This window comes from Neovison vison, chromosome 10 (assembly GCF_020171115.1).
Source record: "Neovison vison isolate M4711 chromosome 10, ASM_NN_V1, whole genome shotgun sequence".
NCBI lineage: Eukaryota > Metazoa > Chordata > Mammalia > Carnivora > Mustelidae > Neogale > Neogale vison.
In genome coordinates this window covers 11847810-11872788 of record NC_058100.1, presented here as the reverse complement: position 1 = coordinate 11872788, position 24979 = coordinate 11847810, and the positions used below count along the sequence as shown (strand labels likewise).

General features: G+C 41.7%; 1 protein-coding gene and 1 non-coding gene across 2 annotated transcripts in view; both read right to left on the bottom strand.

Moving 5' to 3' along the window:
- The window catches only part of RAB3GAP2 (RAB3 GTPase activating non-catalytic protein subunit 2), a 97435-nt gene that overhangs the window by 46086 nt on the left and 26370 nt on the right, over nucleotides 1–24979 (bottom strand). Inside the window, exons 3-9 of the mRNA XM_044266809.1 lie at nucleotides 14700–14823; nucleotides 13749–13830; nucleotides 11756–11803; nucleotides 11604–11679; nucleotides 11175–11276; nucleotides 10156–10255; nucleotides 6923–7021 (exon numbers count right to left, since the gene is read on the bottom strand). Of these exons, the coding sequence (XP_044122744.1) occupies nucleotides 6923–7021; nucleotides 10156–10255; nucleotides 11175–11276; nucleotides 11604–11679; nucleotides 11756–11803; nucleotides 13749–13830; nucleotides 14700–14823 (631 nt within the window). The remainder of the gene's footprint in view (nucleotides 1–6922; nucleotides 7022–10155; nucleotides 10256–11174; nucleotides 11277–11603; nucleotides 11680–11755; nucleotides 11804–13748; nucleotides 13831–14699; nucleotides 14824–24979) is intronic.
- LOC122918939 lies at nucleotides 4812–4943 on the bottom strand. The gene has a single exon (XR_006386718.1). It is a non-coding gene; the product is annotated as a small nucleolar RNA SNORA36 family (small nucleolar RNA).

The window sequence follows — 24979 nt, the reverse complement described above, 5'->3', positions numbered from 1 at the left end:
TGCTTTCCAGAGATGTTGTACATACATAAATGACAGTGGTTGTGTGATTTATTTAATAACATATCAAGGAGACATGCCTCATTCTTCTTCATCACTCACCCACGGAATAGCCATACCGTAACTGATCTGACCTACTGATGGACATCTAGGTGGCTTCCTATCTTTTGCCATGACAAACAATGCTGCAGTTTATATCTCTGATATGTCTTTGTGCACCTTTAGAACTCTTCCTGTATGGGAAATTCTTATAGACAGAAGTGTGCGCTCAGAGGGGATCACATTTTTTTTTTTAAAGATTTTATTTATTTATTTGACAGAGAGAGATCACAAGCAGGCTGAGAGGCAGGCAGAGAGAGAGGAGGAAGCAGGCTCCCTGCTGAGCAGAGAGCCCGATGCGGGACTCGATCCCAGGACCCTGAGATCATGACCTGAGCCGAAGGCAGCGGCTTAACCCACTGAGCCACCCAGGCGCCCGGGGATCACATTTTTTAAAATTTTATTTAATACTGTTATATTGCATTCCATAGAAGTAGTGCTAACTCCCCCCACAAAGCGAGAGAGCATCTGTGCTCCTACACCCCTCCCAATCCAGCAAAAACAAACACTTTCGAACCTTTACTTTGTAGTCCAGAAATCCCCAACTTTTCTTTCTTTCTTTCTTTCTTTATTTTTTCCAATTTATTTATTTTCAGAAAAACAGTATTCATTATTTTTTCACCACACCCAGTGCTCCATGCAAGCCGTGCCCTCTATAATACCCACCACCTGGTACCCCAACCTCCCATCCCCAACTTTTCTAAGGAAGAGTTAACTTTTCATTTTCCCCAAGGCTCTAAGAGCAAAAGCAGACAGACTGAATGCTGGCACCCACATGCCTATGTGGAGTAGCAGAGGACAAACCAAGATCATGTAAATTCACCTGGGTGGCAGGAAGAGACGGGGGTGGGGGTAGATAAGCTTAAAACCTAGGAAGTAAAGACATACTGCTAATGCCAACCTGTGTGGACTGAGGCGAGCATATGGGACCTGGGTCGTCATATGGTCCATGAAGATACCCAGTTGGGAAGTTCGGAACTCAAATACACTGTAGAATGGAGTAAGAGTTATCCTAATTTTCATACATAGGTATCGCCTCTACTTTGCCTGCAAATGGTCAAAAAATACACTGTTCCTGAAGAAGAGTCCTGGGAAAGGAAATACTTTTAGGGAGTTCATGGGCAAACCATTTGCTGGATTCAGGGATTAAACTGTTGCAGAAGTTGGACTGTGCGGAAAGATCAGAAGCCTAACTCACATTCATGAATGAATTCATGATTCAAAATACAAAATGTTTTTACTGTATGATAAAAGTTTGCGTAAGTTTTGCCTGACTCTACCAGAATGAAATCAAAGGGTGAATTGTGTGGCATATAAATTGAAATTTAAGCTTTAGAATAACTTCTCTCCATACTCCCACATGCTGTAGGTGGGAGTATAAATTGCTACAAGCTATCCAGAGGACAATTTCCCAATACGCACCGAAATTTTAAGCAGGTTTATTCTAATTTATTCTAAAGAGATGGCTGATCAGTTCTTTCCATCCTTACCGCTGTGATCTTCCCCTTCCCACAATTTCAGTCATCCACTGTCAGCGCCCCACACACCTAAGATCCTGTCGTCAACTCTATAGCCTTTGAAACCCTGATTTCAAGCATACCACTTTTTGACAACCACCTCGTAGCTTTCCATCTTACTCACCTAATCCTGTAATATTCCACAAGTTCATCAAGAGTTTCATTCATCCTCCCATTTTTTTCACTATCACGCAATTTCCATGTTCACTCCCCTTCTTATCTGACCTAGACTTGTGTTCCATCACAAGCGTTCTCTTGCAGACACCCACAAGTGCCCTGGGTCTCTCTCACACACTCACCTGGCTAAATCCTAACCTGGATGACCTAGACTTTCTGTATTCTCTGCTGTTTACAGCAGAACAGCTGATCATTGCCGGTGGGGTGGGGGGATACATCTGGGTTTCAGAGTAAGGTTCACAAACAATTTTAGTATATGTGCTGCCGAAGCAAGCACTAAGGTTCACAAACAAATGGACATCCGAGACCAGCCCCAAATCCTACTATCCTGCTTGACCCCTCTCCCCCATGCCTCCGTGACACTCCTCTCCCACAGTCTACAGCTGACTACACCCCCATTTCATTATCTAACACACTGTCAGGCTCTCTATACTACAACCAAGTGACGGGATCCAGAGGTCTGCCGTCTTCTGAGTCACCAATCCTAGCATTATTTTTCACTGATTTAAGGCAAATGAAGATACAGCTTATTGACAGCGCCCTCTTCCTTCTACCATATCCTTCCAATATACACATATTTCAATTTTTTAAATTCACATTCACTGTTTTCATTATTAAGAATGATATAAATATTACTCACTGCTGAGACAAGCTACCTACTGTAATTACATTTCCTTAGATGTCAGTTTTTTTAATTTCCTGAACATCTGAGGCCTTTCCACACTTTGCAACACCTTAGTATAAATATTAACATAATTTATATTATAAATTATAATTTACAGTTAAAAATACATATTAAAATACAATATTTCTATAAACAGAATGCCAACTTGAAATATAATTTATTAAATATTAAACTACCATTAAGAATGAAATATTATCATTATTAAAATATTCATACTAATTTAAATCTCAATATAAAGTTCCACAAAGTCAAACTCATTGGATGATTTCCTAGGTCCATTATAGTGGCTAAAGAAGTCCTCTTTGACAAAATAATATTTGAGCAGAGACCTGAATGAAGTGAGAGAGAGAGCCCTGTGGCTAGCTGCATAAAATTTTCCAGGCAGAAGGAGCACCAGTTACAAGTGCTCTCAAGCGGGAAGATACTCGGTGCATCTCAGTGACAACAAGAAGATGAGCACGGTGGAAACGCAGGGGGGCCAGTGGGGGGAACTAAAGAAGAGAAAGTAAAAGACGTACTGAAAAACCAGGCAATGGCAGGCCTAGTATGCTTCTGTCAAGCCTTTGGATTTTATTAGGAATAAGATGAGAAGCCGCTAAAAATAACATTTTGTGCAAAAGAGTAACAAAAAATGTCTGACATTTCCAAAGGATATTAGCTGCTAACTGGTGAAAAAATTTTAAAGAGGGAAGAAAGGCAGCAGAAAGACCAGTTAGAGTATTTTTTTCTCTCAATAGTTCAGGCAAGACAGGATGGTGGCTCAGACCATGGCGCTAACAGGGCTGGAGAGGATTGTGGTCAGACAGGAAGAGACAAATGGGAGGCTGGATGAAAAACACGAGAAAAAGAGGGGTCAAGGATGACTCAGTCTTTGGATGTGAGATGATATAGAAGAAACAGAGGGGAACAAGTCTGGGGGAGGAAATCAAGAATTCTGCTTTGGATATGTTAAGTCTGGATATCCAGGTGGACAAAAGTTCAACAGGATCTGGAGAAGGAATGTGAATTTTAAGGAAGCGGTCAAGACTGGACATAAAAATGGAGATACGTGATCCAGTTTCTTGTTCTTGTGTTTCTAATTTTTGAAAGCAGGGGTAGGAATATTTCTTCTTCCACCTACTCCAATCTGGCCTTCATCCTCACTGGTCCGCCTAAAGTGCTCATATCATACTCAGCGAAGAGCTCTACATCGTCAAATCCAATGGACCCTCTCCCTTTCTTGGATTCTATGAAGCATTCCACAGTCAAATGTTCCCACCCAAATTTTTATCAATAATCTGGACTTCTTCCCTAAGCTTTAGACATGTATGTCTAACTGCCCACTTGACACCTCCATTTGAATGTGTAATTCTGTCAAAAGTTAACCTGGAAAAAAATATAACTCCAATCTGTCTACCTCAAACATCTTCCTTCTCCTTTTTCTCATTTTAGTAAAGTCTGATCATTTACTCATTTGCTCAAATTTAAAAACCAAGAAAATCCTTAAAATAACAAATTAAAAACTAAGAAATCCTCAAATCTTTCCTTTCTCTTTTTTCTCAAATCCATCCCTCTCCAAGTGCAAAATATGTCTTTATTCCACCTACCCTCTCCAACTCCACTGCTCCCATCATAGGCAAAGCCATCATTCTCCCCCTCCTGCAACAAACTCCTTCCTGGTCTCCCTGCCTTTACTTTTTATTTTACAAACCTCTCTCTAAGCAGCAGGTCAGAAGGATGATTTTAAATATTCCATATCTAGACTCCATCAATGACATCCACCAAGCTTAGAACAGAATCCAAACTCCTTACCCTATGTGATCTGACCCTAGTCTACATCTCCAACCTGACTTTGTCCTGTTGATCCTTACATTTACAATCAAGTCCTATTGACCTCCTTCCTGTTTCTCAGGATGTTGAGGCCCCACAGGCCTAACTCTCTGCTACTTCCTCTGCCCAGAATGCTCTTCCTACATCTCTTCATGTAGCTGGCTCCTCCTCACCTTTCACATCTCAGTGTGAAGGTCACCTCCCTGGAGAGACCTTTGCTCACCAGTCTACCTGATGGTCCTCTCTCTTTACTCTCCATCACAACCCTTTGCCTATTTTCTTCATGATGCATACCAACATTTCAAAATTACCAAATTATTCATTTGGTTTGATCGTTCACTGTGTGTCTCCTGATTACCAGAAAGTAAGCTTCATCAGGGCAGGGTCCTGTCTGCCTTGTATGTCTAGCTCCAATATTAATTAACACCTAGGACATAATATTCATTTATTTGTTGGATGAATTAATCAAAACTTCACATAAAGACGCACATGCAAAATAAAGTACATTGTACTTTTTAAAAAAATCATTTTGTAGGCTGGGAGATAAATGAATAGACTGCTAATTTCTATCCAATCATAGTTCTTAGCCCGTTGTAATGTTCCGCAGTTCAGTTAACAGAACAGGGAAGCTACCCTGAACTGCACTCAACACTTTGGAATTTTGCAGCCAAAAAGTGAAGACAGACTAACTGGCTGCCAGTAAAGTGCTGACTGCAGAGTGTTCCACAGAACCGTGCAACAATAAACAAAGAGATCTCTGTGTCAGGTATCTTCTGTCTAACCCTGCAGGTTCACACTCCTTCCTTTCTCCTCACCCATGCCCAGGGGCCAGTGTGTGTCCATTATGCTGACCTCCACTTGGGTTCAGACGATGGGAAGCCTCATCAGCAGATCGAGGACAGAAAGGAAACTGAAGCCAGGCCACCTATTTCCCTGTGACATCTGTGCAGAAGTCAACCTGCTCTTAAGATGCTGATTCTACTCATCATCTCCAAGTTCTGGAACTACTCCAGGCTGTCACCCCATTTGGCCTGGGAGTGGTTAACAGCTGGGCTGCTAAGAACCCCCAAGATGCTGTACCATCCCTTACAGTTCTCCTACGCCTCATCTTCCTAAGTAGTTTTTCTATAAATAAAACAAGTTTCAACTGTCCTATTTCAAGGGTGCCATCTGTCTTCTATTAGAACCCTGATAAAAATGTGTATTTAGCAAAACTGATTGGAAGGCTCTTTAAATACATTGATTAGAAACAGCTACAGTCTAGTTGGTATGATATAATCCTATTTATGAGAAACTATTTCTGTATATAAATATACACACACACACACACACACATGCATTTCACATACAAGTCTGTAAGGTTTACCAAAATGCCAATGGTGAGTATCTCTGGATAGTAGGATGAAGGGGGTGTTTTTTCTTTTTTTCTTTGTATATCTATGTACTATTTGAATTTTTTAATAAGCATATATTGATAAACAGAAAAAACAATTTTTAAGTAGTATTTTCTTCTCCACTCCCATTTCTACTACCTTCATTCAGAAACTCATCACTTCCTTTTTTTACATTCTTTTTTTTTTCCAATTTATTTATTTTCAGAAAAACAGTATTCATTATTTTTTCACCACACCCCAGTGCTCCATGCAAGCCGTGCCCTCTATAATACCCACCACTTGGTACCCCCACCTCCCACCCAGAAACTCATCACTTCTTACCAAGATAATTACAGCTTCCTTACTGTGCCTAGTTTCTAATATTGACCTCTATATTATAGCCTTCAAAAACTTCCACCAAAGTGATTTCTCTAACAGGCTAAGTGATAATACCATTCTCTTGCTTAGAATGCTCCAATGCTCTCAGTGCTGCTAGGAGAAAGATCTAAACTCCTCTGCGCAGTACACGAGCCCCTTCAAAATCTAATTCCTATTTACAAGCTTGTTTGCCATATGGCCTTAGTGCCCATTAGTTTTCCAGCAGACAGCGCACTTCCACTCCCTGGCCTGTGCACAGGTCGACCAGATGCCTTCTCTGTGCTTGTTCTCCTGGTCAAGTCCTACTCATCTCCAATATCAGACCGAAGTCAGCTTCCTACTCCCTACTTCCCTCAGTGTCAGGGGCTTCTCTGCTCTCACTCCCACTGGTCCCCTCATCTACTACTGTTGTAGTCCTGTAATTGTTTTCACACGTGTCTTCCAACTAAACTCATGCTTCCTGGATGAGACCGTGTCTTTTCGTTTCTGTGTTCCCAATGCCCAACAGAGTGAGTTTTCAAATACTCTTGCAAGAAGAAATCTGTTTTTATCTAAATTCTGCTGGTCCAAAGATTATATTTTAGAAGACTGATCTATATGGTAATTTCATGGATTAAACTTATCTGCAAAACAATTTTAGACAAATAGTGAAAGACCTAAAACTGTTCGATACTGCTGCTGAAGACATAATTGTTAAAACTCCCACCACTTCTTAAACACATACACCTATGATCATCTGAAAGTCTGGAGTAATTTCCAAATGTCTCACTAAAGGCGATGCATTTTCTTTTCACATAAGAATAAATGTACATTTCTCATGAATGAGACACATCAATTAAAAAGTGAAAGAAATAAATTGCATAAAAATTTGAACTGGTAATGCTTACCAATACTAGCATGATCAATAATAGTGTCAATATCTTGGAGACCCCATTTCTTATAAGCTAACGGTGGGGGCTGTATGTTCTCATTGCCAGATGCTGCAGCTGTTAAAGACAAAAATCAAACAACCCAAACTTAACTGTAGTGGATGAAGTTTTACAAAAAGCCATTAAAAATGTAATAACATGTTTACTCTAAAATTTAAATGATAATGAGAAAGGCAATGCAAACAAGGTTAAAGTGAAGTTTATTCATGCCAAGACAGTATGTGTAAAATGCAAATGTTATGGGTAAGTTGACTGTCAAAAAAGATTTTTCAGAACATTCACGCAATGGAGGAGGCTTATTAAAAACCCTAGACTATTACTAAAATTTAAGGTGAATTCAAACTGCAAATTGATGACAAAATAAGCAATTTCTTCCCCTGGATAAAATCCTGGGAACAGCTACTAGTGTCTTAACTTGGTGAAAAACTAAAAACCTGATGATACATCCGGCAGGAGCGCACATCCAGCAAGGTCTCTAAGGCAAGTAACCAAGGCCAGCCTTGATAGATACGTTAACAGCAACAGCATTACCAGAAAGTATTTCTGAGTATTACTGCTCAGTATTTCTGCCTAGTGAGTAATGAAAAGAAAAAGCAGTATTATACCTCTTGCCACAGGTTCAGGCACAAGGTCCTATTTATCAGTAAATTCTCAAGCTACATATTAGAATACAGCTGGGGGCGCCTGGGCGGCTGTCAGTGACAAGTCTGCCTTTGGCTCAGGTCATGACTCCAGGGTCCTGGGATCAAGCCCCTCATCAGACTCCCTGCCTAGCAGGGAGTCTGCCTCTCCCTCTGCCAGCAGCTCCCCCTGCTTGTGCTCAAATTCTCTGTCTCTGACAAATAAAATCTTAAATAACAACAACAAAGAAATACGTAGCATACAAAAAAAAAAAAAAAAAAGAATACAGTTGGATTCTGGTTGCTTATTCCAGAAAGTACTGTAATAAGTGAAATATATATTCCTCTAAGCAATTCAGATTTGATAGTAAGGCCAAGAAAAGAGAATTTTCCTACATGCAGAAATAAAAAGCACAACTTCTTGGCTACGCCATTAGAATTCTTTTTAGAGCAACTTATGATAAGAGGGCACTAAATGGCTTATTTCCTTCCTAGAGACAAAATGGCCTTATATGTTAGACAGAAAAATAAAGAGGAATTCAAAAATAACAAAAATTAAATGGCTGACAAATACCAATTATAATATCCATTTCTAGTTTATTTCACTGATTGAATTCTTGAGAGCTTGTTTGGAGGTTCTAGCAGGGGAGCGCAGCTACTCGTATACCCTTGACCGAAGAACGGTCCTCTCCTCTATCGGGGAAGGTCGTCCTCTTCGACCGAGTGCGCAGCTTCGGGAGGGACGCACATGGAGCGGTGAGGGAGGAAGGGGACACCCGCCTAGCCAGCCAGATCAGCCGAATCAACCCTGGTGACCAATGGGGTGACAGATGTCGCAGCCAGATCGCCCTCACATCCACTGATTGAATTCTTACCTGCAGAAAACTGCCAGTCTCTGTAGGCATATATATTAATGGTGACTATTTTAAATGACCTCAAGATAATGCTTATTGTGCCTAAATTTAAGTAATTTAAGATTATGAAAATAGGTGTAAACATTCAAACAAGTTCTGGCCTAAAAGAAAAGTATGTACTATTCAAGGCCCACATAACCAAAACTTCAGGATTCAATCTGCAAACAAAACAAACTTTGTTTTAGGGCCAATAAGGCTGCTCTACCAAACCCAGAAGAAAAAGAGAAAAGTCTCCACTAATCCTGGTATTTACCCTGGGTTTAATTAAGGCTTTTCTAAAATTGGGATCTTAAAATCGATGATGTGTTTTTCTCTGGCAGCATGTTTGCTGCTTTGTGGTACATAAAATATGAGCACAGCTACAACCAATGGCATCTTGAATTCGATGAAATACAACTCTGTATCCTCGTAAGAAGGTCAACTCTGAGTAGTAAGACTAAGAACTCTTGATTATTTAGGCACTTTTCACCAAGTTTGGAAATAATGTAGTTGCCCATATACATACTGTTCAGGCCTCCAACTAGTCCATTCAGGAGTGTTCCACAGTAGCAAAAAGCTAATGTTGACTCCCTGTTGCGTACTGCCTACTGGTGGGAAAACTTCCCCGGCACATATGATGAGGGAGCACGAGGCTGGATGAAGACAAAGCAAATGCTGGCGCCTTGCACCCCCCTCTCCATCCGCTCCCCCTCAGTCATAAGTGTGGCATTCCTCAGGCAGCCCTGACTGCCATGAACAATAAGCAAATAGTTAACTTGCAGGGATCACAATCCTGCAAGACAGGAGTCTCCCTTGGCTTACAAATGTCCTACATCTCACTAACAAAGACGATTGATAGCAGGATTATGACATTCCACCAAAAAGTCTCCCAACTATCTTAATGTTAATGGCTGGTCTAAAGGCAACATTGATCAAGCTACAAGGGCAAGGCCTCAGGTAGGCCTTGGACATCCTGGCACCTTGTAGGCCCTCTTTAGCATACGAAAACTCCGTTGAAACCTTCCTTCCCCTCACCTTCCCCCAGCCGCAGGCTACATAACCTGCCATCCCTCACAACCCGTGGCAGCAGCTGTTCCTGCCCACGGGTCCTGTCCCCGTGCTTTAATAAACCACCATTTTGCACCAAAGATGTCTCAAGAATTCTTTCTTGGTCATCGGCTCCGGACCTCAGCCCACCGAACCTCACCTAGGTTCTAGAACTTCATCACATAGAGGTATCTTTACCCTCAGTGAGGACAGCTGCACTGCAGAATCTCGGGATTCTAGTATACCAGCCGGAGAGCTGCTGGTCTGGTGAGAAATTTGGTAGAGTGCAGATTTTCAGTCCTTGCCTTTATCTTACTAAGCAATCTACCCAAAAATGCACTCCCATCTCTACGTAGCAGGGTTTGGTTTTTGTTTTGTTTTTTTCTGTAAATCTGATACACAGGCCTTTTTTTTTTTTTTTAAAGATTTTATTTATCTATTTGTCAGAGAGAGAGGGAGAGAGAGCGAGCACAGGCAGACAGAGGCAGGCAGAGGCAGAGGGAGAAGCAGGCTCCCTGCTGAGCAAGGAGCCCGATGTGGGCCTTTTTAATGCAGAGCACATGTTCCATTCTCTAAGTAGGTTAGATTAAGTAAGACATTAGAGGTTCGATACATCTTGCCAAAAAATTACCTTTTGCTACCTGATTTCGACAAGCACGAAGAGACTGAAAAAGGCTAAATCCATCAATAGTCACAATGGCAACCGGATATAATATACTCAACTCTTCATTCTATTGAAGAAATAAGAAAGAAGAAAATAATACATTTTCATCATTGCTAAGCAGATCTACTTCTGTAAAAAAGCAATTGACTAGGTATTGCTTTGCATTACTGATTAACTCACTGAAAGGTATTAATAGGAATTAGTCTAGTCTCTTTTCCGAGATTAAGTTTCTTCTACAGCTCCAGTGCCCATAACTCCAGGCCATCTCTCATACAATTTAAGTCCACAAAGGTACACAAGACATGCATCTGTTTACTTGAAACCTTTTGGAAGCAGGAGAGTAAAAAGAAGGAATGCATATTTACATAGATTTGATGATGTTTACTGTGAGCCAAAGAAGAGCACAGTAGTTTTCGTGGCTCTACAATTTTTTTTATTTTTTATTTTTTTTACTGTGAGACTATCAAATTCTCACACAGCACGTAAAAGTGAAAACTAGATTCAGAGAGCCTTACATATGAAACCGCATTCTTTTCTGTCCACATCTTCAGTTCAGTGCTTCTACTTTCCCCTATAAACAAAAACTTCACTCCCTTTCTGAGAAAATAGGTATAGTAATAGTATTGAAAATAAAGCCAGAACTTTTTTCTTTTACTATAAAATTTTTACACCTAAATCCAAATCAAAAACATATATACCACATTTGTGCCTTAAGTCCCTCTCAAATTCCAAAAGTAAGGAACTCTTTCGGGCTTCTGACTAAAGTGTTTTATTATTTTGTAGAACAAACGCAGGGTATTTCATTAAATAAGTAAAAGCAAGACTGGGGTTTCTTGACTCAGTTATAAATAGGTTATATTTCTAGAATATGATAGCAGAGCTGACTATGCTGCAAGACAAAGATACCTTTAGGTTTCCCCAAAAAGAGAGAAAATATGACTTCAAAGTAGAGGCACGGTTCCTCTGAACACAGTCGTCTACACTACCTGTTCGGTCACGCCAGGGTGTCGTGGGATTTCATAGGTCCTGCACTTCAGCTGTAGGACTGGGTCTTCATTCAAAAGTTGTGCAAGCAAGAGCACACCACTCTAGGAGGAAGCACAGGGAAGAGCCCTGCTTGTTTTTTTACCAATAGACCTGAACCAGTACGGCCAGGCAAAGAGTGTCATCTCCCCAACCATTTTCCATGGAGATCAGATACTCTCTCAGAAGAATACAGCTTCTTTTCTCTATAGCTTCTACCAGAACTTTCCAGCACACCTTCTCCCCCTGCCCTAAGTCCCTGCTTCTACCCCATGAAGTAGGTACTCCACATTCCCAAGCAGCCGGTAATGAGTCACAAGAAGGATAATGGGGATGCACGACTAGATATTCCTGTCGAGTGCTGTTTTTTAACTGCTCAACACCCCACTCACCTCAGTGTAGAAGCGCACGTAACCGGAAGTAAAGCCCACCACGATGCAGGTCCAGTCAGGACGCCCTGTGGAACTCCTGTTACAGACAAAATTTATGCTCTTAGTAGCTCATAAACCAAAGCAAAGAAAACAAACAACTTATTTATCCTTACCTCTTTTGGCTTGCTAGTGGGATACACAGAGCACTGGTTACATGTTCTCTAAAAACAAAAACAAAATTTTAGGCTTATCTAATGAGTTTATCAATGACTTTGATTTCCTGTAATTTTTACATTAAGGGCAACCCGTGGAAGAATGAGCTCTGTGGATCAGTTTTATTCAAGGCGTAAGTAAAAATACAGTAAAACTCCAGCATAAGTAGAATTATAAATATCATTCACATGAGAGGCGCCTGGCTGGCTCGGCTGGTTAGCCGTCTGACTCTGGATTTGGGGCTCAGGTCATGATCTCAGGATCACAAGATCGAGCCCCACAACAGGCTCCATGTTGAACATGGCGCCTGCTTAAGATTCTCTCTCTCTCCCCTCTGCCCCTGCCCTCCCTGGCACATGTTCATGCTTGCTCTCTCCCCTAAAACTAAAAAAAAAAAAAATCATTCACATAAAAGGGAACATCCCATTCACTTGAGGTTAAAAAACAGGATTCTTCATTCTGTGTTACAAAAAGCACAAGAGAAAGCAAAACCTTTACCATCCACACAACCCATGACCCTCAGAACTGAGAACTCGCGAGTCCTCCCCAGTCATTTCCTGCAGTTCCCTCTCCTCTGCATCAGCAAGCACCGACTGGGCAGAGCCGGGGAGGAGTGTCAGTCGCAGCATTACAGGCAAACCATATTCCTGCAAGCACATTATTCTAGGGACGAACTCCATTTCGACTAGTTGGCTTCTTCCTAGATACTTTGCAGAATTTGCCCCAGATAACCCATTTCCAAGCACATGCTCAGCCGGATGTTCCCTAAAAGATTCTTTTTGTGACATGTGGACTTGAAAAATCTGTCAGGATCTCAGAGACTAACCTTCAAAATTAAAATAACTCCTACTGGGGCACCTGGGTGGCTCAGTGGGTTGGGCCGCTGCCTTCGGCTCAGGTCATGATCTCGGGGTCCTGGGATCGAGTCCCGCATCAGGCTTTCTGCTCAGCAGGGAGCCTGCTTCCCTCTATCTCTCTCTCTGCCTGCCTCTCCATCTACTTGTGATCTCTCTCTGTCAAATAAATAAATAAAATCTTTAAAAAAAAAAAACTCCTACTGACTGACTTTAATGTAACCTGCCAACCCACAGGACCCATCACCAGCTTATTCAAGAAATCATAACCACTCCTGCCCTATACATCTTATTAGGCAACCACTAAACAAATCCATCTTTTTGTTTCTTGTCTTTAAAGTAACTGAGCCATTATGTCTGCTTTGCATTTCTGACAGAAATTAAATGTCTTTAAAATGGTTAGATCAAATGACTTAAGAAGAAATGTTATCATTTATTTTGCTAAGAGTAGAAAACCTTTCAGTGAGAGGCTATGACGTGCCAAGCAAGGACTATTATGGGCTTCCATTTGGTTGTCTTTTATCTGAACCCAAAGTCTAAAGTATCTTATTCATTCTCACCATATAGCTTTGAGTCATAAAAATTTAAGTGAAAACAGTTTTGGGTTCCAGGTTCCAGGTTCCAGGTTAGCAGCAACACCACATAATCACACTGAAGAACACCTTTCTGGGTCATTTAGAAACCTGAATTTACCAACTTGCCTTTCTGAAGTATTTATGAGGTTTAAGAATTAATGTAGCACTGTCCCCTTTAGGTACAAGGCCAGTGCTACCCAAGCAGAGGAGACAATGGCTGCCTCTGCCTTTCTGGCTAAATAAAATTAGTGATGGAGAACACAGGAAATGACAAATTACAGAAAGATGGGATTCTGTCTGAGTTCTTCTTTAAATCTCCTCTGCAAACAGGAGTTAAAAAAAAAAAAAAAGTCATCACATGAGTAAAATTTAGATTTGCTGGCTTAATCAGGCTCTACAACCTCTAAGTTGGGATGAATAGATACTCACTAAATATCCCAGTGATAAAACGTCTCACTTGTAAGTCAAACAATTTCACATACACAGTTAACGCATAGAGAAACAAAAACTTAACTCGTACCCACCCTTCTTCGACATTTAAAGAACCACTCCAGCCAACAGCAAATTGCATTTCTTCCTTTCCTTTATCGCTGTATTTCCATTTTGCTGAAAAAAGTTATCATATAAAATCACCTTATAGTATACTAAAACAGTGATTTATGAATTTCATGGTTTCCTTTTAGAGTAAGTACAGAATGTAACTATTCTATATTAATGTGTTTGGGTCCTTTTATAGGTAAACACTGAAAAAAATTTTATAAGATTTTAATTAAACTCGACCCAGGCTACTTGCCTTTAGTCTCTCCTTCCTCCAAATAAATTCATCAGATGTCCTAGCTCTTGCAGAATAAAGTTGATTCTTATACACCACTCCATCTCCCCATATGTTGTATTTATAAAACGACTTTCATCTTCAGATGACAGAGAACACTTTTCTATTAGATTTATGCTATAGGAGGATAAATCTTTTAGGACCATTCCACAGCATTTAATATATGATCTCATTTTGATCAGTGAGGTTTTTCATATCTTATGTAAACCTTAATTTTAATCTTCAACGCAAATTATATATTGAAAATGTATGCCCCAAATAAGAAACTAGAGTCCTATGAGTTTTCAAATTATAGTTAAAAATCACCTCATTCACATTATTACTAAAAAGGGGTCAGCAGCCTTTTTAGCTCTGACTGCCCCTTGAAAAAATTGGACAATGTCCAGTTTGGCCTCTGACATGCAACAGAGCCAGTTAAAGTATCTGCAGTCAAGAAAGAAAAATAGAGAGAAAACAGAACAGAAAGAAGGAAAGAAATAAGAAACACACAGAAATAAAAAGCGTTATACAGTACGTGAAATATACTATAGAATGCCACCATACAATGCATACAACATAAATAACATTTTTCTTTCTACCTAATCCATTTCTTTCCTACTCTATGCATTAAAATAGGTACACTGAAAATAGTAAGAGTACTTACGCACTAGAAAAACAGCTTTTTGCCCTCGAGCTATAACCATAAGATCATTGGTTGGAGATAAGGATAAAACACAATCTTGCAGCCAGGACGTTTTTTGTGTTTTGCAAGTATTTCCTTCTTCTTCCTGTGGGTAAAACTTCAATTACAGTGTATGTAAAAGTATCAAAAGTATTGCATCTCAGCCTATCTGCCTTGAGGGACGAGGGGGAACAAAAAGGAAAAGGAAATCTTCCCATTTCTTTTTAAAAATCTCAATAATATTCCTTATCATGGGACGCCTGGGTGGCTCAGTTGGTTGAGCGGCTGCCTTCGGCTCAGGTCATGATCCCAGCGTCCTGGGATCGAGTCCCACATCGGGCTCCTTGCTCAGCGGGGAGCCTGCTTCTCCCTCTGCCTCTGCCTGCCTCTCCGTCTGACCGTGATCGCTCTCTCTCCCTCTCTCTCTCTCTGACAAATAAATAAATAAAATCTTTTAAAAAATTAAAAAAAAATAATATTCCTTATCAAAACACATTAGAGATGACCAGTAAAGCAAACAGCCACCACAAATTAATCTGTTTTGAGTATCAGTGCAAAAAGTTTTTAACATAAGCACATATAACCAGTAAGACATTAAAAGACTGTCACACAGAGATCATTCCAGGAACATTCACCACTATTAGGAAATTAGAAATTAAATTTCTAATTAAAATTAGGAATTAAAATTTTAAAAGAAATTAAAATTAAAAATTTCTAATTAGGAAATTAGAAAATTAGGAAATTCCAGAGACACCGCTAGGGTATCTGTAGCTACACAGAAAGAAAAGATTATCTGATACTTAGGGCTGTCGAATCTGTAAAAGTATTTGATAAACTCAATAAATTTTCCCTCATTTGAACTGAAAGGTGTTTTCATTTTTAATTGAAAATTTATAAAATAATTACAAAGAGGAAAATCCCCATGGTTAAGAATTCAAGAGATCTAAAAAGGTCTTCTCTGCAAAGTCTCCAACTCTAGGATTCTAGTGTCCTGGTTTAGAGACAACCAGTGTGATCGCTGTGTGCTTCCAGGAGCATTGTGCACATACAAGCAAATAAGGGATTTTTTTTTTTTTCTCTTAACATATATCTTAGACTTCATTCCCCATGAAATTTATTTTTAAAGGTTGCACAGTATTCCACTGTACAGACACACAATTTATTTAACTAGTCCCCTATTGATGGGCAGCTATGATATATACACTCTTTTGCAGCTACAAATGTCTACACTCTTCTGCTGCTACAAATACTATACAGTGAATAACCTTACACTCTTGTCAATTTGTGTGGGAATATATTAGTGGATAAATTTCTAGCAGTGAAATTGCCAGGTCAAAGGTAACATGTATCAGTAAATTTGCTAGATATTTCCAAATTGTGCTCCACAGAGGTGGTTTCCATTTATAATCTGATCAGCAAGTTTTGAAAGTGTTTGCTTCCCCACAGACTTTTCAAAAGATGCTTTAACTCTGGACCTTTGTCAATGTAACAGATGAGAAACTGTATCTCAGTATACCGCAGCCTTCTTGTTAATGAGAAGAGGATGACTAGCCTGTTCCTTTCCTTTGCAGATTTCCTGTTGGGTTGCTACTCTTTTTCCTATTTATTTGTATGTATTCTTTACCTACAAAGAAGATTGGCCTGTTGAACATAAGAGTTATAAAAGATTTTCCCATTCCATGTGATAGCTTAATGTGCTCCATGTAGAAATTTTTTAATGTTATGCAGGTAAATTATTGATCTATTCTCTTAATGCTTCTAAGTTTTATGTCACGCAGACTCCTACTTGAGCCCTCCCCAGTGGCTCTTAGACTGAATTAAACAGGGGGAGATGAGGAGAGAGGGGAGGAGATGGAGGCTGTCTTCTTTGTTTCATTTGCACATTTAAGCTTTCTTAAAACTTAGCAAATAGGAATCAGATTGATCTGGAACCTTCTTCTTATGCAAGGTGAGCAAGCTAAGGAGGCTGCACACACCCTCTCCTGAAAGAAGAGGAATACTGGAAAAATTCCTTGTCTTTTACTAAAACTCTATTTTCCTAAAGAATTAAGTTATCCAGCTTGCTGTTCTTAATGTGTACACGTCTATATATAAATAAGGGAGAAAATTTATCCCCTAAACATAAAACTAATAAGGTAAAGGTTAATTATAGTTCATTTCTCCCTGGGCCTATAATTTCTGTAGAATATAGCCTCTGTTCAGCCCGCACACACCCACCATTCCTCATAGTGGCTCTGCTGTGAGCTGAAGGCAACACCGCCCTGAGTTCCCTCTCCAATAACGGAGACCGCAGCCGTCCTAACTTTGAGGTTCAGGACTTTCCAAGGGATTAGAGTAGCTCATCTTCTGGTAGGTAGTGAGAAGCACAGCAAGTTACACCAGAGATAGGTAAGTACTGTGTGAAGGAATCAGGGACGCCTACAACTCTTTGATTGGTCTCTGACTTTAAAATTTCCAGCTCAGTGCAAAAAAAAAAAAAAAAAAATCAACACACTGCCCCAGAAAAAGGGTACAGGCTCAAATTTTAGCAAGTTCTATACAATCAGGTTTTTTCCTTTTATCACAACTTCCAAAACGATATTCAAACAACAGATCCCCCAAATCATCTAAAAGCTACTTTCCATTAAAGCACATTATTTGTTTCTGTCCTATGCTTTCAAAATAATGCCACTAACAAGGACTAGATCTACATGATTATGTTTGCTGAAAAGACAAAGAGTAAAAGAAATACAAAGATGTAAGGCATTTAAAGACGGACTGGTTCAAAACCTCATTTTATAGTAAAGAAAACAGAGTCTCGGGGAGGTGAAAGATGTGCTTCCTGCCACAGAATCAGTGTCAGAATCCAGCCAGCACGCAAGCCTCCTGACATTTAATTCAGGTGGTCTTTCCGCCCTATAACCCTGCTTTTCTTGGCAGGTAGCTGTAACAGCTCCTGGAGAAGCTTGTCTTTGCCTGGGATTTGACTCGTCTCATAGTCAGTGAAAGCCTTTTCTCAAAGGATTACCATTACTTACCACTTTATCCCAGGCTAATCTTCCCGTAGGACCCTCCTTGAACATGGCAGCCAGTGCATCCTTAAGACATCTGTCCAGGCACTGCTTCAAAAATACACTCCCTCTTTTCTGTCTTTCTGTCTCAAGTTCCAGTTCCTATCCTTCATCCTAGCCTGACCCTTACCTTCTTCCGAACTTAGGCAATCAAAAGTCTTAACTCTTCTCTACTACCTATTTATATTGTGATTGTAATTTCTCCCACACTAGACACCAAGCCTTCTAATTGGCCGAGCCTATGCTTGATATTACTCCTCAACTCCACAAGTCCCACAGCCCACTGATACACAATGAGTGGAAACAGCATTCCCACATCCCCCTTCTTGTGTTCACAAAGACACCGGAGTAACCTATAATCACTCTTGCACATGAACCTGTGGCCAATGAGCCACTGATTCAAAGCTAGTATCCTTTAATATTACATCCAGTAACAGTATCCTCTGGAGTGTTTTCCCTTAATACTAAGATTTAGCAGGTCAAGATTCTGGCTGACACACCATGGAAAATACAAGTTACAGAGATGTAAGAAAGGACAAAATACTACCCTCTTAGTTGGGCCTAGAACTCAGCTCTGTTACCATCCCAACAAATGGACTACACGTGATCCCAGAAGCAAGCATGAATTTTGCCCTGTAAGAACTAACCAAAACGAAAGCATGAGAAACAGAGCACTTACTTAGACACAAATTCAGAGAAATTACTCCACAATCACTGCTTACATGCCTAACCCTGCTTAGCCACCACATAAATGCACCTTTCTAGTAATATGAAGCCAGAAAGAGAAACTTCATGTGAATTAGCAGTCTACTTTGTGGCATTTCAACCATTTTCAGATTTACTGGAAGAGGGAGAAAACCGAACTCAGTCACCCCCCACTGCACTCTCTTTTCTATGTCCTCTCTACCTCTCCATCTTTCCTTGGGACAGAGGGACTAAAAGCAGATCTGTCCTGTTTGCCACGGTAAAATGAGGCATGGCCAAGCAGGAGGTCCGCATTCTCAAAAGAGGTTAGAAAATACCACCATATGATTATATTACATTATCATCATGAGGGCTTGATGGGTCATACAATTCCAGATCTAAAGTCTTGCCATTGGGGATGATACCAGCTTACCATGAAAGGCAATGGTGGCGGACTCTTAACGCAAGCTCCACAACTCCTTGATGCCCACCTGGGGCCGGGGAAGAGGGGGCGTACACAGGGGGAGCAGCTCGCGACACACCTACCTAGCCACAAGTTCCTGGTCACATGCAAATCCAAACACACTATTCCTCGTGCCTAAGACACAGCACTTGATGTATCAGACAGAGTAAAATTAAAACCCTCCAATGACGGTGACCCAAAATAGTATCCTTAAAATCATAAACAGAGGTAAAAATGTGTTGTTTCCCCACAGCAAGTTGTTTCCCCATAAGCTTTATTAGCTATTTTGCCAAACAGAGTAAATTGTGCCAGAATGTTAGGAAGTAAATCTGGAAACTGAAATCCATTGGGAGGGTGGGAGAAGAAACACATAGATTGAATTTCTTTCAAAAAATCCTCAACCTCAAAAAGAAAAACGAAAACCCCTGCGTGCATCAGGATGGTACATCGACAACGAGCACGCGGTCTACGAAGGCAAGTAAAGAACACATGGATGGAAGAGGACGTGTCCGGAATTGTTCTACAGCGTCTGCTGCTCTGTGCCCAAGCGGCATGGTCTGTAGAAATCAGGCCACCGTAGCGTGACGTCTCTTCTCAGGGGAAGGGCATCTTGCCACCCTCTGGAGTAGAGGACTGCGTTAGGCACGGATGTGACTCTGGGTTTGGTGACCTAACTCAAGGGGAATGAGCAGGCAGGGTACCCGGGATTCGAAAGACGTTCGCTGCAACACCTGCCGAACACTTATCCTTGCCAGACTCTGTGCTGAGCGCTTGACGCGTGAATCTTAGTTCTCACGGGAGCTCTAGGAAGGTTACGTTAGTCCCCCAGTGTTGAGACGGAGAAACAGATACTTATCAAGATGACCTCCCCCGGGGTGACACCGCTGGGGCAGGGCTACGCGCTCAAGCTTCGGAGCTCACGGGACCGCCAGCCCCTGAGCAGCGTCCCACTCCACGCCGCGGGCACCGGTCCCTCGGAGCGCGCCTGGGGATCGCCCGGCTCGGCTGCTCCCCTCGCAGTTGTCCCGGGGGGTGACCGCGTGTAACGCCTGCTGCTGTGCGGCCGGAACTACAGGAAGGGGCCAGAAGCTCCCCTCGCAGACTAAAAGGCTAGCGCCCCTCTGTGACTGAAGAAGCAAAGAAGAGATGCGCCTCAAGGGAGGTCAGACCTAATCAGACTGGGCCACACGGCTGACTGCGGGAAGCTATCTCGCGAAGGCTTATCACGACTTGAATATTTTTGTTCGACAAGTCTCTTTTTATTTTTATTTTTTATTTTTTTTCAAAGATTTTATTTATTTATTTGACAGAGAGAGATCACAAGTAGACAGAGAGGCAGGTAGAGAGAGAGAGGAGGAAGCAGGCTCCCTGCTGAGCAGAGAGCCCGATGCGGGACTCGATCCCAGGACCCCGAGATCATGACCTGAGCCAAAGGCAGCGGCTTAACCCATTGAGCCACCCAGGTGCCCTGACAAGTCTCTTTTTAAAGACAGCCATGAAATAGCCCCCTCCCTTTCAACATAATGAAACATTGAATAAGTGGACGCACATGGAGTATTTATTCCATTTAAAAAATCATGCATACTGCAATAAACGCTAACACAGCATCGAGCTCTGGCTGAAAGCACTGAAACTCTGCCGGTGGTTACTAGTTCCTCAGGGTTTCTCAGCCTCAGCACTATTGACATTTGGGGCTGGAGCCTCATTGCTGGCCCCTACCCACCAAATACCCATAGCACTTTCCCAGCTGGGACAATCACCCATGTCTCTAGACGTTGCCAAATGCCTTCTGCAGAGCAAAACGCCCCAAGTTGAGAACTACTGACTTAGCTGAAGAAGAAACATACTGTACAAATTCATTTTATTTTTTTTTATTTTTAGAGAGGGAGGAGGAGGCAGGGAGAGAAGAAGAGAGAGACTCGTAAGCAGGGGCTTGACCTCAGGACCCTGAGATCATGACCTGAGCTGAAATCAAGAGTCAGATGCTTAACCAACTGAGCTGCCCAGGCTCCCCTGTAAAAAATTTTTTAATCACTAAATTAACTAAGAAATTGTAGTAGTAGGTACAAGACAGTTTGATCAAAGACCCAAAAACTGCCTGCCTGTGCGGGGTCAACAATCCCCCGCTCACACACGTGTCATAATCTCTATCAGCCAGCTGACCAGACCACACAAACGTACAAAGAAACAGAAGGAACCACAGAGACGATGTGATTCAAAATCCTCATTGTCCAGAAAAGGAAACCAAGGCTTGGAAAGAGCAAGCGGTTTGTCGCTAACCACACACATGCCACCGGCAACAAATTTAATCCACATTCATACAGGCCTTGCAGCTTCCCTAGCAACGCTGGTTCCTTACCTCCAAAATCAGGGGACTGGACAGATCATCGAAATAAGAGGAAGAATGAGGCCACAGTCTGTGGGTCCAAATCCTGAGGATGACCAGACCCTCAATAGTCCCACATCTTTCTCCCTGCTTTGATCACTCCTACACAACGCTCTCCAGTAGGGCTACACATCTCTATGTGCCGTCTCTGTGTTAGGACAGAGAGACAAGAAAAGAGAACTCTTGGCCTTAAGGACCTCCCTCCTCTGGGGAAGACAGATGGACAAACACACGGTAGTCAGTCAAGGGAACACAGGAGGGTCAGCAGACCAGAATGGGGTTGGGAGGGTAGAGTGTCAACAACAACAACAAATCTTCCTACTGGAAGTAACTCCTAAGCTAAATCCTGCTGGGAGAGTAAAAAGGAGCCAGACTGGGGGCAGCAGGAGAGAGGGAGAGGAGGTGGACATTCCCAGACTAGTCCCCTATGTCCTATTCCTCTAGAAAACCATGAGCCCAACAGATCTGAAGGCCTAGGGGCAAACGAGCCAGCAAGGAGGTACTGTCAAAGCAGGTGTGACAGTATAAGGTAAAAGGGGACACTGCAGCAAGGGTGGGCGACCAAGAGCTTTCATCTACTGTGTTGAGGTGCTTACACTTGACCTTGAGGACTCCTGCAGTGACTGAAGCATTTTTTGAGCAGTAAAGCTATCTGGTCAGATGTGCTCTCTTTCTTGTACGTACATTTAAAACTTCTTAAAAAAAAAAACAAACCTCAACAACTAGCAGTAAAAATGATTTTATATCCCATTTCATTTCAGTCACATCTTCCCTGCTGCCCCTCCTTGACTCCCCCTCCCTTTCCCTCCTCACTGCCCCATAACAAAACAGACAAAAGCTGTCCAAAACAATATCTACGCTTACAACCTAGGAGGTACTCCAAATTTGTAAAAATCTATTTTATTCATTATTTTAAAAGTACTGGTCAAGACACAGTAAAGTGATTTCATCACAAGCCAAGATAAAGAGTTTGAAATACATTGCTCTAAGCCAAGGTTTCTCAGCACTCTTGACATTTTGTGTAGGTTAATTCTTCACGGTACGGTAGCATCCTCAGCGTGACAACCAACACTGTCTCCAGACATTGCCGAATGTCCCTTGGGGGGCAAAACTGCCTCTGGGCTGAGAACCACTGCTCGAGGCAATAGAGGGTAGAAGCATGGCTAGGGGATGGGCCAGGGAGCCCTAAATTAGACGGAGTTGACAAAGGTAGGAAAGCAGACACATATTCACAGCAGAAATACATATTAAGAATAAGAAGTATGGGTCTGTCTGAAGTAGTTCCTGGGTCAGATTTTTTAGGGGAAACTCAAGTCCAAGCAAAAGTATCTGGATGAAAGTATTGGGAGAGCAGAGATAAGGAGATCCCCTCTCCAGGCTTGAACCCAAGGAACTGGCACTGGGTTTTACATAAAGCTTAAGCAAAATTTCCAATTCATCAAGGCAGCTCAGGCAGGAAAGAGGGTCTAATAAGAACATTCTATTAAGTCACACGGAGCATCAGCATATAGCTCCGTGGCTAACAAGATGCAAGCTCATCATCTGGCTTTCTACTCTAAGGGCACCTGCTTACCAATTAGGTTTTCTGAGAACCTTCTCCACAATAATGGGAATGTAGTCACTAATACCACTCTCTTGAAGCTACTGATTCACCCTCATTAATTTCCCAAGCAACACAATGAATTAAACAAACAAACAAACCCCCCAAAATAGCACTATCAAGGACTACCTTGGCTTTCTGCAAAAAACTAGTACCTACCTGGTCACTGATGTTAACATGAAATTTATCCATTACCTATAAAAGAACCCCTGTTGTTTTTCCAGGCCCCTTCCCCCACCACACAGCAGCTGTCCCTCCCTCCCTGGCAGAGGACAAGGGGCGGGTCACTAAGCCAAAACAAACAAGTTACCCAGCAGGAGTGCCTGAGGGGCAGACATGAGCAATTCCAAGCAAGATCGAGGAAAAGTGGCGGCTGGCTATACTGGGAAGCTAAAGATAGTCTCCCTCAAACATTTAGGCATAAATAATGCCACCAAGACTGAGGCTGGAATAATTGTTCATCTGTGGCCAAAGACTGAGGAGCTACTTACATTCACCTTTGTTGGCAAACAGTCTGTCAACTGCACTTTTTATACTAGCAAACCAGAGTCTACTAAAAACAAATTAATAGCCATATAGATCCAAAGTTTTGAAGCCTCCCAAAAGAGACCAGGGGATTTTATTTCTTAATTTTTAAAAAAGATTTATGTATTTATTTTGGAGAGTGAGCTCGAGCAAGAGGGGCAGGGGAAGAGGGAAAGAGAATCTCAAGCAGATCCCACACTCAGCTCAGAGCTGGATACTGGGCTCAATCTCGGGACCCTGAGATCAGATCTGAGCCCGAACCAAGAGTCAGATGCTTAACTGACTGCACCACCCAGGCGCCCCAAAGCCAGGGATTTTAGAAACAGGAAGAATGGCAGAAAGAAGGATTGAGAGAATTACCCTGAAAGCCATGGGCTAGACCAAGATTTCTGAACTCTGGGACAACGGACGTTTTGGGCTGGACAACTGTTCGTTTGGGAGGCCTGTCCTGTGTGCTGTAAGATGCTTTACAGCATCCCTGGTCTCTATCCACTTAGATGCATCTCCCTTCAAGTTGTGACAACCAAAAATGTCTCCTAAGGGGACAAAAATCACCTCCCCCCACCAAACTGAGAATCACTAGATAGGCGAGACCCAACTCATACTAATGATATAAATGTTAACGGGAAGGTCACTGGCAAAAGGAGTATTTCTTTTCTTTTCTTTCTTTCTTTTTTTTTCTTTTTTTTTTTTTTTTTAAGATTTTATTTGTTTGAGAGAAAGCAAGCAAGGGAAGGAGCAGAGGGAGAGGGACAAGCAGACTCTGTGTTAAGTGTGGAGCCCGACCTGAGGCTTGACCTCAGGACCCTGAGATCATGACCTGAGCTGAAACCAATTCAGACGCTTAACTGACTGAGCCACCCAGTCACCCCCCAAAAGTAGAATTTCTAAGTCAAATGCCTAAGTCCCACAGAGAACCCATCTCAGTAGGAAGAAATTCTGTGGCCACTTCCCCCTTCGTATAAACACATCTAAAACAGATATAAAACATAACTTTAGTATAACTTGAGTGCCCTCCTCTGCCTCTGGCCTGTCTGATGCTTATGTCTCTTGTGTTGTAGGTGACACCAGAGTCTAATGACTCTAAAACAAGGCAAAATATTTTCCAACATTATCTCAGATTATTAATGTTCAAAGAATCTCTAACCAGGTCAGGCTATATCCAATTTCTCAGTCTATAAACAAACATTCCTCTGGGCCCTCAATCTGGCCAGCATGCTTTCCTTGTTAATCTGCTAAGTCAAATTGCCTCTATAAACTATATCATATCACTTTCTGCAAACAGATGGAACTAAAGTGTCTTTTGAATGGAAATTTTCCACACTTTCTACCTTAACTAAGGGCCTTAACCCAGAACCTTCTGTGCTTCCTGTTCCAGAAACCACTGCCAAGCAAATCCTTGACTGTACACTTCATACCCTTTGGACTTAATACACCAAGGAAAGCTCATTCATTTGCCCTACAACTAAAATTAAACCTTGTCAAGCTTCTTCCTTAACTGCCTCGATTTCCATTATAGCATGAGGCTAGATAAAATATCCCCCTCTAACCACT